General features: G+C 36.3%; 6 protein-coding genes across 6 annotated transcripts; 3 read left to right on the top strand and 3 right to left on the bottom strand.

Annotated features, from left to right (window-relative positions):
- Positions 1–470: 470 nt before the first annotated feature.
- Positions 471–2,723, top strand: REV1 (deoxycytidyl transferase; the record flags this gene model as incomplete). Its single annotated transcript, XM_019180989.1, has 3 exons — positions 471–947; positions 1,023–2,446; positions 2,573–2,723. Coding segments are annotated over 3 exons (2,052 nt in total), but the record flags the coding sequence as incomplete, so codon positions are not given.
- Positions 2,724–3,708: 985 nt separating this feature from the next.
- Positions 3,709–5,245, bottom strand: WICANDRAFT_88059 (pyruvate kinase; the record flags this gene model as incomplete). Its single annotated transcript, XM_019186136.1, has 1 exon — positions 3,709–5,245. A coding segment is annotated over exon 1 (1,366 nt), but the record flags the coding sequence as incomplete, so codon positions are not given.
- A 963-nt stretch (positions 5,246–6,208) lies between these two features.
- CTI6 (Cti6p) lies at positions 6,209–7,495 on the top strand (the record flags this gene model as incomplete). Its single annotated transcript, XM_019184426.1, has 1 exon — positions 6,209–7,495. The coding sequence occupies one exon, from the start codon at positions 6,209–6,211 to the stop codon at positions 7,493–7,495; it is 1,287 nt and encodes a 428-aa protein (XP_019041693.1).
- A 64-nt stretch (positions 7,496–7,559) lies between these two features.
- On the bottom strand, positions 7,560–9,374 carry VPS45 (Vps45p; the record flags this gene model as incomplete). The annotated part of the gene is made up of 1 exon (XM_019185390.1): positions 7,560–9,374. One exon carries the CDS (start codon positions 9,372–9,374, stop codon positions 7,560–7,562), a length of 1,815 nt encoding a protein of 604 aa, XP_019041692.1.
- A 420-nt stretch (positions 9,375–9,794) lies between these two features.
- Positions 9,795–11,417, top strand: TCO89 (Tco89p; the record flags this gene model as incomplete). Its single annotated transcript, XM_019184425.1, has 1 exon — positions 9,795–11,417. The coding sequence occupies one exon, from the start codon at positions 9,795–9,797 to the stop codon at positions 11,415–11,417; it is 1,623 nt and encodes a 540-aa protein (XP_019041691.1).
- Positions 11,418–11,548: 131 nt separating this feature from the next.
- On the bottom strand, positions 11,549–15,207 carry PAN2 (poly(A)-specific ribonuclease; the record flags this gene model as incomplete). Its single annotated transcript, XM_019180372.1, has 3 exons — positions 14,879–15,207; positions 14,711–14,824; positions 11,549–14,653 (listed from the first exon to the last, which is right to left on the bottom strand). The coding sequence occupies exons 1-3, from the start codon at positions 14,894–14,896 to the stop codon at positions 11,549–11,551; spliced, it is 3,237 nt and encodes a 1,078-aa protein (XP_019041690.1). The 5' UTR covers positions 14,897–15,207.
- Positions 15,208–15,351: the final 144 nt, after the last annotated feature.

Below are 15,351 nucleotides of genomic sequence, written 5' to 3'. Positions count from 1 at the left end.
TGTATGTGGCCGCAAATGACCGATTAAGTTACTGTACATTTACTTCGCGAAACTACTGCAAATTACACGTCAAAAATATTAGACGCCATCCAATATTTACCTTTCAGTTAAAGCAACAAACCAGCTGCTTTACACTGGGTAAAAATGAAATATAGATGAGCTCCACACAACTGAATAATGAAGATATTGATGAGCCTGAAATATCCCAGATATCAAACCAAAGCTTTCTTACTTCGCTGGACGATAATGAGCTTATTGAATTCATCAATAAACTAAGTCAAAAGAATCAATCTCAAGAACCAAAACAGACACCGGACCCAACTGCACAAGAAACCATATTAGATTCTTCTATTTTAGAAGACTTGGGTGATGCTGCCGGAGTCACACTCTCTCAGGCTGTTGGTGACGGTGATCAAGCAGATTCACCTCAAGAACCGTCAAGTTCAAAACCTTCCTCCGGAGAACTTCAACTAGCACAACCTCAAGAACAATTGATCAATGACGAAGAGGACAATAGTATTATTTTTGGAGATTATGGTACTTACTTTGCAGCTAAATCAAGAGCGCAACAGGAAGAAGATGATCAATATCTAACATGGGATCATCAAAGGCGTGTTGAACAAGGTTTATCCCCAGAATTGCCAAAACTCTTTGAAGGTTGCATAATTCACGTGAATGGGCATACTAGACCTGGTATCCAAACTTTACATAAATTGATTATTCTATACGGTGGTAAATTTATTCATCATTTGAGTTCGAAAGGTGCTGCTACTCATGTTATTGCTAGTCGATTAACACCTAGAAAAGAGATTGAATTTCGAAATTATAAAGTGGTAAGACCTGAATGGGTAACAGAGAGTATCGAACAAGGCAAAAAGCTGAAATGGAGTGATTACTCTGTTATCAAGGTTGATTATGGTCAAAAAAGATTGCCATTCGAAGAACAAGTCGAGGATGATACAACAGTCGAAGAACAAGAACAAAACGAAGATAATGGTGAAATTTTACCTTTGACACAAGAGGAAACAAAACCAATCAATGATGTCATGATGGATGAAGCTATTGATGCCAAACACCCTGATTTCTTGAAAATGTTCTTTACAAAGTCAAGACTTCATCACTTGAGTACTTGGAAATCAGATCTTCGTGCTGAATTCTTAGCTGTTGCTCTAAATCAAGCAAAGGAGAAGAAGTTACAAAAAAGAGAAAAGCCATCAATAAAAGTCATCATGCACGTTGATTTTGATTGTTTCTTTGCAACAGCGTCGGCTTTGAAGCATCCAGAGATTGATTTTAAAACCACACCAGTTTGTGTTTCACATGGTGGAAATAAAGGGAACTCCTCAGCTGATATTGCAAGTTGTAATTATGTGTGTCGTAAATATGGTGTTAAGAATGGTATGTGGGTTAGATCAGCAAAAAAACTATGTCCTGAACTGGTTTGTCTTGATTATGATTTTCCAACATATGATAAGATTTCCAAACAGTTTTATAATATTTTGGTTGACTTGAAACCTGATTGTGTCTTTCCTGTGTCTATTGATGAAGCATTATTGGATATTTCTTCTCTAGTGGATGAATTTGAATCTGTTGAAAGTGTTGAGAAATTATGTTCCGAACTTCGGTCAAAAGTTTTCGATATTACCAAATGTTCTGTCAGTACTGGATGTTCAAATAACGTTCTGTTGGCTAAATTAGCATTGAGACATGCCAAACCAGACGGTCAATTCTATTTACATGATGATATAACTGATTTCTTGAGAGATATTAATGTGAGAGACTTACCTGGCACTGGTTATGCAATTGAAAACAAACTAATTCAAGAGGTCTACCCTCACTCCACTGAGACTAATGATAGGGTCACTGTTGATGATTTGTTGAAAATAGACAAGATGAGGTTGATAAAGATCTTTGGAATGAAAACTGGTAGCAAACTGTTTGATTATGCTAGAGGAAATGATGACACTTCCATTGATATTTCTGAAAATCCTCAAGAATTTATGAGAAAAAGTGTTTCAATTGATGTCAACTGGGGTATTAGATTTGATACTATTGAACAGGTTGATACGTTTTTGTTCAACCTAGGTAAGGAAATGTCTGAGCGTTTAGCGAAATTGAATATGTGCGCTCTTCAGATGACATTGAAAATACTTAAAAGGGCTAAGGATGCTCCAATTGAACCACCAAAATACTTGGGTTGTGGTAAATGTGATGCGCTGTCAAAAAGCTCGAAATTTGGAGTTCCAACAGATGAGTTTAGATCGTTTGGTACAGAAGCAAGGTCGTTATTCAGGCACATTGGTTGTGATCCATTTGAGCTAAGAGGTGTTTCATTATCAGTTGCAAAACTAGTTTCAAAAGATCAAGTAGGAAACCAAAAACGCCTACCATTCAAAAAGGTTGATTTTGAAACGTTTAAAAAGCAAAAATTAGAAAACTCTTCACCGTTCAAAGACGAGGTAACAACAGTTAAAGAAGTGCAAAGCACCCAATATTTGATTCCAAGCGATGTTGATTCGTCAATATTGGAAGAATTACCTTCAAGTATAAAGAAAGATATTAGAGATCAAAGAGAAAAATCGTATGAACCTGTACCTGAAATCCCCAAAGAAGTTGACATAGAAGTTTTCAATGCTTTACCTATTGAAATCCAAATGGAGCTGAAAGAAGAATTAAGAAGAAGAAGAATCCCACTCAATCCACAAACTCCACAAAAAGATAGAAAGTCATATCTTCAACAAGTTTTCCCTATTGATGGCTCTCAACCCGAGTATGTTCGTGTCATCTCACCAAGAAAGAGTCCCACTAAAAAGACTGCCAATAGAGCTTCTCCGTTTAAAAGATCACCATCGAAATCACCGATGAAACTGGAGAAATATGATGAAAAGGTATTGAATGAATTACCAACATCTTTAAGAGAAAATATTATTGAAGAGTGGGAAGCTTATGAAAATGCCAACAAGACAGAATTCTCCAAGATCAGAGAAAATTTGAAAGCTTTAGCTAATGAACAAGAACCGGATACTCGCAAAATTGATGAATTGTCTTTGGAACATTTCGAGCAGCTATCTACACCACTTGTATTCCAGAAAAGAAAACGGCCCAGAGAAGTTATTGGATTAGTTGAAAAGTGGATTCTTCATACAAAGCATAAAGGGCCACATTCAAAAGATCTAGAAGTATACAAGACTTATATTGAATCGTTGTTGAATCAAAATTTGGTGTTTTGTTTGAACTTGATTGAGGCCATGACTTTACTAATAAAGCTAGACATTGACGCTCAAATTTGTGAGAAGTGGGTTGACATTATAGAAGATCTTGAAACTCATGTGAACAAGTACTGCAAAGATCATAAATACAAGATGTGAGACTAATAAACTCTACGTACAATAGTAAATTCTATAGTCTATTAATAACTTTCATTTTGAAACGATAAATAACATTATATTTTTATACTTATAGCTTTAAGTAAAAAAAAATCGTGAAAAACATAAAAATCCAAACCCCTTATTTCGTGAGATGCTCATGATGATCATGAACAACAACTAGCAGCTTAAGCACTTAAAACACGGACAGTGTTTGAGTGACCAATACCTTTAGTCCAACCTTGGATGATGACAACATTGTCACCTTTGTTCAAGATACCTAAACCAGTAGCTTCTTCAATACCGGAACTTAAACGTTTTTCAACATCTTCTTGCCAGTTTTCTAATGGAGCTTTGTCATAGACGAATGGGTAAACACCACGGTATAAGTGACAGAATCTAGCAGCTCTTGGGTTTCTGGTGACCATGATGATTGGTAAGTCTGGTCTGTATTTAGAAACTAATCTAGCAGTAGTAGCTGAAGTGGACAAGACAACAATAGCTTTGGCATTGTTTTCAGCAGCAGCGTTAACAGCAGCTAAAGCGACAGTTTCAACAGTACCAGCTGGTCTTTTGGTTAATCTTCTTAATTCATCATATAATGGAGCATAAGCAATGGCTTTTTCAGCAATTAAAGCAGTGTGGTGCATCATAGTAACGGCTTCAATTGGGTAGTTACCTTTAGCGGTTTCACCAGACAACATAACACAGTCAGCACCATCTAAGATAGCATTACCGACATCAGAAACTTCAGCTCTGGTTGGTCTTGGGTTGTAAGTCATGGATTCCAACATTTGAGTAGCACAGATAACTGGTTTACCAGCCAAGTTACATTTGGCAATCAATTGTTTTTGGACAACTAAAACGTGAGCAGCTGGGATTTCAATACCTAAATCACCTCTAGCAACCATAACACCATCGGTTTCCTTTAAGATATCATCAAAGTTGTTAACACCTTGTTGGTTTTCAATTTTAGCAATGATTTTAATATCTTTACCATCTTCACCTAAAACTTCTCTGATAACTTTGATATCATCACCGGTTCTGATGAATGAAGCAAAGACCATATGGACACCGTTTTTAACACCAAATCTTAAATCAGCTTTATCTTTTTCAGATAAGGCTGGTAAATCAACATCAGTGTTTGGTAAGTTAACACCTTTATGAGAAGAGATTTTACCAGCATTGACGGATTTAACTTTAATGGTTTGTTCATCAATAACTTCTAAAACTTCAAATGATAAAACACCATCATCAACATAGATAACACGACCTTTTTCAATAACTTTGGTAATGTTTTTATAGTCAATGTACATGATTTTATCATCAGATTCTTTCAAGTATTTTTCATCAGTGGTGAAGATCATTTCATGGTTTGGTTGAATTGGGTAATCAGTATCACCTCTGGTGGTACCAGTTCTAATTTCTGGACCTTTAGTATCTAAAGCAATAGCTAATGGACGACCTGGGTATAATTCTTCAGATTTTCTAGCATTGTCAATGACAGATTGATGGTATTCATAAGAACCATGAGAGAAATTCATACGAACAACATTTAAACCAGCTTTTCTTAAGTTAACCAAGATTTCTGGAGTGTTGGTTTTTGGACCAATAGTACCAATGATTGAGGTACGACGTAATTGTGATTCAGGAGTTTCACTAACGTTTAAGGAAGCTAACCAACCGATTTTTGAGTTTTCGTAAGCCATTGTGTGATAAAGATTGAGTTGTATTTAATGTATAATGAGAAAAAATCAACAAAATTTCAAAGTTTTAAGATTGAGTACATTTGACGATTACAAGTGATATGGATGATTTATATATGATTTTTTTGACACAGCTGTTGATGTGGTTTTTCCCAATTTGCTGTTGAAATTTTTTTTTCTGCTGGTGACCACCACGCAACTACAATCTCAGCACTAAAAAGACATGTTGACACCACCAAACGAGACCAATATGAGCATCAGGGGTGTTGGGCAGAGGACACATGGTGAGCGTAGGCTGGAATTGGAGACTGGATTAGACTGGTAGTATGACGTTAGTTAGGCGTGTAGGTTGGCTCTGTACAACGTCTGATGGTGGTGGGAATTATGTAATCTTGATACAAGAGATAGCGTTGATGGTGGTGATGAGCACAATAACGAAGATGCCGGTCTCCATCAACGAGAAGAGAAAGAATAAGAGCACTGGTTACAGAGTTGGAGGAAGCTAGACAGGTTGTTCTGGATCAGTCCAGGATGGGATTCAGCCAAGGTGTTGTTCATTAGATCCATCGTAGTACAATCCTCAGTCAATCCATCAACTGATCAAGCACCGGCCAAACTTCGATTGTATAAACATCACAACATCTCAGCATCCACCGAAGGAACCACGAATGCGGATTTAATCTGAACAATTCTACCCTGTACTTATTTCAATTCTACAAATCTTATGATTTTAAAAAATGTTTCTTGTGATCCACTAGCCAATACTCACACACTTGATCACTTCACCAGCATCAACCGCATCACCCACAAAACCACCAGAGCCAACAGTTTTTGGAGCAGTGAAACCCGTGGCTGGTGGCACGTTTTAGAATGGCAGACATATGGACGGGGACACATAATTCCAAATTGGGAATGTTTCCCTACATGGTAATTTCACCGAGTTTCTCTTTTTCAAGAACTACAATTTTTGAACTCCATAAAACAACGTGAAATGTAAATACCCATCAACACAGCAAGTTTTATCCATAATTGCCACCAAAGTCAAAGGGATCAAGACTTTATTATTATTTCACCTAGATCTTTAAATCTTCAGAGCCCAATTTGACTTACAACGGACACAAACTCAAAGAGATAAGAATGCCCTCATTACGAAGCACAAGAAGCGCAGATAAGACTAATCCTCGTCAAGAACAAGAGGAGGAGGAGGAGGAGGAAGAACAATATGACGAGGAATTAGATGAAGAAGATGATGAAGAAGCAGAAACTCGTTGTATATGTGGCCAGGCCGATCCTCCTGATGAAAATGGTCTCTTCATTCAATGTGAAAAATGTTCTGTCTGGCAACATGGTTACTGTGTTTCAATTTCTGATATAGTTCCAGAGAAATACTGGTGTGAAATTTGCAAACCTGAACTTCATACAATCATTATAAGGCCAGATAGAAAAATGACAAAGTATTTGCCAGTACAACCAAAAGAGACTTCTTCTGCTTTAAATAGACGGAAAAATAGAAGAGCTGCTAGTGCTGGTACTACTAGTTCAAACGGGAAAGATCATCAAAGTAAGGAAATAAAGAAAGAGGACCTTGATGAAGCTGCACAAAGAAAAAGAAGAGATAGGGGTGCTTATAGCTCAAGAGAAGATGCAAGATATGAAGCCCTAATACAGAGAGTGATGGAGGAGAGTAAAAAGGATGCAAGTACAACAAGTGAACAAGAGGATGAAAAGAGTCAATCAAGAAGTTCAAGGTCATCTAGAAGAAGACAAACAAGAAAAGATGATGTAGATGGCGAAGAAGAAGAAAATGAAGAAAATGATGAAAATGATAAAGAACCACACGATGAGGAAGATGATGGTGTGAAGAAGGAATTTGAAGAAAACCATGAAGATGAGAAGAAAAATTCATCTAAAAGGAAAAGATCGGAAGAAGCTCCAGATTCAGCAGGGAATGCAAATATTCAACAAAACGGGCCTACAGACAACAATGGTTCAAGACCATCGTCAACTTCTAAAGCTGGTAAAGTATCCGGAGAGTCAGAATCCAATACAGAATCAACATCAACAAAAGCTAAAAAACGTCCAAAAAAGGCCAAAACAAACCATAAATCACCTCAAAAGGATAAAGATTCCACCATTGATTTCAATAAACCAACAAAACCAAGACTTCCAAACCAACGTACCACAATGAACGAGATGAGAAAAAGAGTGGCAGCTATTTTAGAATTTATTGGTCGTACTCAAGTTGATATTGCAACTGAACAAGATGATAAATCAGAGCTGACGAAATATGTTGAAGATGATGTTCACAAGGAAAAAATTGAAAAATTATTTGAAAATTATAATGGAAGTTTAGAATTAATGGATGGTTTGACAAGAAAGTTATTGATATGGGAAGAAAAATACGGGAAATTAGGTGAGAAATGATAAATTCATTACAAGTGTGTGATGTCATAAAAAAAGACATGTATGATGAAGAGATACAAAATGATTAATTGACCCTTGAATGTAAACGTTCACCAGGTGTAGTTTTTGGCCATCTTGAACCAGCGTCCTCAATTTCATTAATAAATGTTTCAGTGTTATGTATAGCTGTACCCCCTAATATTATTCTAACATTCTTATTGATTTGATTCAAATCTGCAACAATTCTAGCTTCTTCGTATGTTGCACCACCAACTATAAAAACGATAATATCTTGAGCTTTCTCAGTCGCCAAGTTAGCATACACCCCTTGATATGGTGATAATATTGGATAATTCTTTTCAGATAGCTTCCCACGAGCTGCTTTACTCAAAATTGTTTCCAATCTTGGAATATGTTGCATATAAATATTATTTGTTTGATGATTTGTTTTAAAACCTGTAATTAAATTTGATGTAGCCTTGTCAAAAATAGTTTGTTCATCATCCAATCTTTGACTAACACCACATAGTCTTAACAGATAATCAATAACATTGATCTTATATAATGGAACTCCTTGTTGCTTCAAAATTTCCTTCAATCTATTAGTTTGATTATTTGAATTTGTTTCATATCTTAAAGCATATAATGCCACTAATCTAACTTTTGAATCTTCTGAAATTGGTGGAGATGGTGGTTTGCCCGTTGCTTCTGGTTTATTCAATAACAATTTTTCAATCTCTGAAAGATCTAAATTATGTTGATCATGTGATGATATATTTTGTTCTAGTTCACTAACTTCCCATAATCTTAGTTTATTGATTCTTCTATCCAACTCAGAAGCTAGAGTCATGTGTTTGCTAACATTTCCTGATAGTTTTTTGAATTCTGGAAATTCTTCAATAAACCTTTTCATATCTTCAATTGTGTCCAAAGTTCGATTTGTCTTCGTCTTATTTCTATATTGGAAAACATAATCTTTAATTTTATCACTTAAATCACCAAAGTTCAAAAACATAGACTCCTCATAAAACGGATCTTGCTTTGCGCTAAGAACAATCTTCTTCAATTCATCTGTAATACCTGGTGTATTTGACAAATCCACAGTGTTATTTTCAATTCCTATCAATTCATGCACCATAGATTGGAAGGTCCATGGCACTAATAATGGTGTTATTGGGTCATTCTTTCTGTCCAAAATCAATAGCAACGGTGGTGAATCCTTCATTTTGAAATCAAACAAAGAAGCATTGGTTTTCTCTATTCCATACATCAACTCTTTTGATAGTTTGGCAGCCATTTTACTATTAGCTTCATATCTAATCACAGGTCTAACTTTCAATGACAATAACAATGATGTTAATCCTTCGACAGTTCTATTGAAAGCAGCACCATGCCATGAATTGAGTGAATCTCCATAAATTCTATGACTTGGTGATTTTAACTCAAGAGAAAACAAATCGTTATTGATGGTTAGATAATCTTGAAAGTTTTCTTCAACTTTTGTAACAACCTCTAAATCATCACTTTCAGCAAGTCTTTCCAATTGAGTCTTTGTGACAAAATTATTGAAATATAATTCATAACTTGAGTATTTTGGATTACGGAGTTCATCCAATAAATAGTTGATTGACTCTTCAGTTGGTTTCAAAAAGCAGATACATTTGAGATGTCTCATTTTGTCCCTGTTAAAATTATCAATTCTATTGATCAAATAGATTTCATGTTGTAGTAGCTCTGATTGTGTTGAATTCAATGATATGATTGGTGTGGTGTATTCATCAAGGAGAAGCACCTTTATTCTGGAACCTGGCAACACGCTGTTTTCGTTCTTAGGAGCAGTCTGTTGATCACCGCCTACTATCCTTCCCAGATAGAAATTAGAGACTTCGAATAAATTCATGCTAAACCAATTGCTTGTTCTGGCGCTGATAATTGAACGATTTTAAAATGTGCTTTGCCTTCTCTGAAATGTTTGACATTGCACTTTTCTATTCGCGATTTTCCTTAAAAGATATCTGCCATTTTGCGTATAGATCTGAGCGTGTCAATAACCTCCTAGTTAAAATTGAGCAAAAAGTTCTAGCTCAAAAACAACGCTCTAGTGTATTTGAATAAAACAGTCTTTTTTATTGAACACAACAAAGATATAGCTTGAAAACGCACTTTATCCCGTGAGAGAATTGCCAGAAGCTTCATCAAGTATCAGAAAGGGGAAAACTTAGGTCAAAGAAGGTTTGAAAAGCTGCTGAGAGAAGCTAAACAGATTAATAATTGTGGAGCCCGTTTAAGTCTCAATCAAAAGAAACAGAAACAAAGGAAGATGCCTAGCGGGAAGCAACAACAAGAAAGAAAGACGAAACAATTTTCGGCTCGTTCACATTCCAGATCAGCCTCTTATGGAAGAAATTTGAATAAGTTGGGAAGAATAACTAGTATTGAAGAAATTCATCAACGTCCAACTTTGAACAGATCTAAGAGTACTGATGGAACACTAGGAAGGAAGAATAGGAGTTTCACTAAGTTATCATCACTACAACCGCTGACAAGGACCAGATCTCATCAACCTGTTCATAGAGGTACAGGGAAAGCTGTTTTGGAATTACATAAAGAGCAAGATTCTTCTGATGATGAGAATGATGGCACAAACAAGAAAAATGATAGTGAGTCAGAGGAGGAAGTTGATGAATTTAGTGATGATGAACCAGCAGAAAACATACCTGAAGCTCCATCTCAAGTTCAATTAAGTTACAAAGCTCCCCCACAGTTTAGCCACAATAGTGTTCCTAAAAACTCTTCATTTTCCTCTGAACCAGCAGAAGAACCCGTTCAAGTTGATAAACTGCAAGAAAGTGTTGAAAATTCATTGAAGTTGGATCCTACCAGGATAGAAACAGAGGCTTCAAAGCTAAACTTGAATGACCTGTCGGAGAAGGCAGGATCTTCTAGTCAAGAGTCAAAGGCATCGGCCCAGCCAAACCAACCACAAGATGTTAACCAATACAAGGAAAGCCTCTCCCAGTATTACCAAAATATGATTTTATCACAGTCAACAGGAGCTGTAAGAGCATTTGGGGATCAGCCGTTCATGAATTCATTAGTCCATGATCAAATAGGACAGAGGAATAATAAAGATACACTTCAGTATATCCATTCAAATGACCATATAAGTGGAAATTTTGGGAATATGAAGTCAACATCAAGCTCATCGAACTCTCTACGACAGTTCACAATTCACAATCTTCCAAATACTCACAATTCATCAAATGAATCGTCTTCTGCAATGTCTTTCAGAGCCAAAGAATCAGGTAGCAATCCGGGTCGTCTTGATTCTGCGGCTGGTACTCCAAATAATTTCGATCAATTTCTCAGGACTAATAATTCAAATATTGAGACTAGAACACAGCAAAAACTTTGGTTACAGAGAGAAAACAGTCTTTTGGATTTGCCTTCTGCTAGTGGAAATAATTCAAACAATCCTCAATTAAGACGTGATTTTGAAAGAGTATCGAGAGAGTATGTTAATGTTAGAAGGTTTTCAAACCCATGTGTTGAATCGGTCAAACGAGTCAGCTCTCAGGTAAAACCACTGAAGCCTCAATCTACAGGTCAAATGAATTTGGCAAACACAAAACATATCAAACATGTTCCAAGCAACGATTTCCAAGCTAAGCTGTTCAAACTTTGGATTGAAGGTGAATCTCCGGGCAATCGTCGTCCAAATCAACCAAATATAGGCTTTAAGTATCAACAAGTGCCACAATCACAAAGACCACCATTGCTGCAAACAACCAGTTCATCGTTTTCTGGAATGGGGAATTCTTTGAGATCACCAGCTGCTCCTTCAACCAGAGCTGTCGATAGAGCTAACAACTCACCAGAGAACAAAAGAATTGACTTAGCTGCTATTAGATTGCCAGAAGAACACGTTCAAAAACTAAGCTAAACATTGCTTTTCATAAATATGATACATTTACACGTCGTCATGGTTTTGCATTTTTACGAACAAAACTAATATTTATCTTTTTTTTAATTTTATGTATAATTCATAGACTTGAACTATTATACCAATATGTATTAATCATCTTCTGGTGGCTTGAATTTCAAAAGTTGTCCTTCTTTGTAAATTTCATCCAAAACATAATCCAAATCTCCAGATTCTTTGATTGTCAAATACTCTTTGTATAATAGCAAAGCAGTATGTGCATCTTCAATAGAATCGTGGTTACCTGTTTGAACCCTCTTTTCCAAAAGCACATAAGCTAAGAATCTCAACGATAAAATTCTTTGGCCTTTGTAGAAGAAAACAGCTGTATCACGTACCTGTCTTTGTGGAACACTAAGGTTAATTGTTCTAAAATCATTAGTCAAACCATGACCAACAAACACACATCCTAGATTCAATAGTAACCACAACTTTCTATAAACAGTTTCCCTTGATACTAGAGCCTTATCACTTGTTTTAGGGTCTAAGTCACCAGGCTCGATACCACTGAATGAAGTCAAATAATCGTGAATGCCTTCTTCCACAATAACATAATCGTCAATGAATGGAACACCCATCTTTGGTCCATCGTCACCTCTCAACACAGAAACTCTTGCTAATGTCTGTTTTCTTGGTTTCAACATTGACCGAAGACCATTACTCTTGATCTCAAATTGTTCTTCTTCTAATGTCACAAACTCTGCATCTATTGCAATTAATGTACCTGGTTTTGGAGCTTCCTCTCTAGTCAACAACTCATATTCAATTTTCTTACCTTCTCTTGTGCCATAAGCAAAATGATCTCTATATAGAATTTCATCATTTAGTCCTCTATTCCAAGCAGCATAGTCAAAACGAGGGAGATTTCTGGTGTTTCTATAAACCAAAGTAACAGGAGTTTTCCACCAGTAAGAAAGATTGAAAACTTCAGAATGAGGGATGGCCGTCACAAGGAAATCATTGAATAAATACCACTCGTTCTTTTGTAAGAAATCATTATACGTTTGAACAAATGTCACCAAATGTTTGTCCTTATCTAGTTCACCCGTTACTTCACAAACAAACCCAACCAATGAATACTCTTCAAACGCATTGGCCATTACATGGTTTGTAATATTTTCAACCACCGTGAATCTTCCTTTTGATGGAGCTGTATAAAATGTTGGTTTTAGCCAGTCACTATTGTTTCTTATACCTTTCAATTCATCATTTTTCAGATGCAAGTTTATCGATAGAACAGGTGGAAGTCTTTTGACAGTATGAGAGACTTCAACTGCTTCATAATGACCAGTCATTTCATTGAGCATACTTCTTTGTTCCACAGTGTTCAGCGATGATTCAATATATGACAAGATTGAAGGTTGTGATCCATTTTTGATTGATGGTCTGAAGCTGTTGGCTAAAGGTGAAAACACATCCAAGGTATTAATAACACTTGTATCTGTTGACATCGCTCCGGTATATAAAGAGCGTATCGTGCTCTCAACTTCAATACCGAAGATTGAGTATGACTGTAAACTTCTGGAGACTTCAGCAACCTCTTTAAGTTCATCTTTTGTTATTTTATCAAGCAAAAATTTATTGAAGAGCTTTATTCTTGTTCCAATATCCCTCGCTGTGCTGCTTATAGTTCCATTTTCCTTCTCAATTAACCCCAAGTTGTTAGCATCCTGTAAAGACGAAAATGTTTGTTGAAAGTTTGTAGGTCTTAGGTGATGACCAAAGGATTTCACCATCATATCATATAAGTATCCCAGCTCTCTTATAATTGAATTTGAATCCAGGTTTTCAATGGCCAAATTACCTAGTAGAAAGTTGAACATTTCTGGTACAAATCTGTAAAGCTGAAGCAAAGAGTTTGTGTAGGAATTGTCAACATGAGTTTCAAGTCCTGTGAAATGGGTTTGATTGTATGAGTCAAAATCAAAATCATCAACACCAAATTTAGAATAAAGAATCTCAAGTTTTCTGAAAGCTGGGGGTGGACTGTTTGATTCTTCCGATTCTTTAAATTCAAATAAGTTTTCTTGTGTTTTGTTCTTTTTTGATGGAGAGTTAGAAATTTTGGAACTCTTGAATTTCCCAGCTTCTGAATTTGTGATAATTGGAACATATTTCTTTGCCAAATTTCTTGGGCCATACTTCTCACTATCATATGGAGCAACAGCTATGCCATCTATAATTTGTGCACTTTGGAGGATAGATGAATCAATAGGCTTGGGTATCGTACCTGCACTTCTAAATATTGTTTGAGTTGGCCAAGCAGACAAAAGGGTTTCTTTGTAATATGGCAACCCGATTGTATTCAAAGGGAAATCTTCATCGATTGTAACTTTTGAAGGGGTTGGTTCTGGCATTGTTGCATATTCTAGTGGCGCTTTTGATGACATTGATGAATGTTCAGGGTTATGTGACCACAAATGAAGTAATGAGTATGCGTCCACAATTGCTAAAAAGTCACCTGTAGATGAAAGTTCAAACTTGGAAATCATAGGTCCAGCATCAATCTGATAAAGTGAAACATCTGTAGGGTTGAACATATCCACCACTTGTAACTGCCCGGTTTTGGAAGCGATGAATGCAACGCTAGCTAGCTTAGGATGAAGTCTCACAAAAGAAGCACCGGCTGGGAAAGCAATAGGTGAAAGCGGTTTCAAAACTCGAAGATCATAAACATTAACCAATGGATCCAGAACAGAAGAGCCATGACGCTGAGAGAATCCACACGTTACCAAAGTATGCTCTTGTAAATCAATATCAGACAAAGAGCCTGAATTTGAAATGAATGTTTTCACAATACCATTTGATTTTGGATCGAATATATCCACCATACCGTTTGTTCTCCCAAGGGCGATATAACGCTTACTTGATGCGATTAAAACAATCTCATGTTTATACGGTATGACCTGGGTGATTTTTGATTTGTTAATATCAAGTCTAAGCAATGAAGATTCTGCAGTGACCATTAGTTCATTTGGTGAAATGAATTCCATAGTGCCTATTCTTGCAAGACTTGGGTGGTCCTTGCTTGATAATTGAAAGATCATCAGCCCTCTTCTATTAGTGAACCTAATGGAATCTTCGTCGATTGACAGGATACCTTTCACATGGGACAATAACTGTTTGACAGGTTTCCTATGAGCAGCGAATCGTGTATATGGTGAGAGGACATCACCGGTGTATGATGCTATGAACCCCTGATCCAATGAGTTAGTACATGAATGTAAACAACAAATTCTCTGTTTTCAACGTACCGAAGAGTCACCAACCCAAACAATATCGCTTTGTTCGTCAAATACGGTACAAGACACTGTTGCAGGTTTTGTACTGGGGCTTTTTGGTGGCCTTATAACGGGGGACCTGGTTATCTGTTGGTCTATGTTAGTACTCTGTTATGATCTTATCACAGACTTATTACATACCTCATTCCAGCCCTCCATTTTTATGGTAAAAGTCACTAATCTCTTTTTGATTGAAGTAAGCAATTGAGGAAGCTAAAGCACAATACCAGCGTATAACAAATCAAGAATTGTCAGAGATGTATGTTTTCTGTAATTCAACCTTCTACGCCATTTGTTGTTGGTTTCAACTTTCGATTGACATTTTGAGGGAAACAAGCGGTACGGGCAGGCCCATTCGAGATTCTGGGTGGTATATTCGAGCAAAGACTTAGCTTTTTAGGACCAAAAAATCATTTTGATCCTAAAAGTCGAGTCAAGCTAATCAGTAGCTTTTGACATTCATCAGGGATATTTTTTTCATCAATTTTTTACATTTTATCACTACAACTTGAGATTTTGTTAATTTACTTCAAAAGTGCTCGGATCAAAAGTTTTTCAACACAATTGAAAAAAAAACATAGATTTATCAACAGTACTTATGAAGAAGGTCAATT

Source organism: Wickerhamomyces anomalus, assembly GCF_001661255.1.
Source record: "Wickerhamomyces anomalus NRRL Y-366-8 unplaced genomic scaffold WICANscaffold_1, whole genome shotgun sequence".
Classification (NCBI taxonomy): domain Eukaryota; kingdom Fungi; phylum Ascomycota; class Saccharomycetes; order Phaffomycetales; family Wickerhamomycetaceae; genus Hansenula; species Hansenula anomala.
Note: the sequence above shows the minus strand (reverse complement) of the source record. Positions and strands in the feature narration are given on the sequence as shown.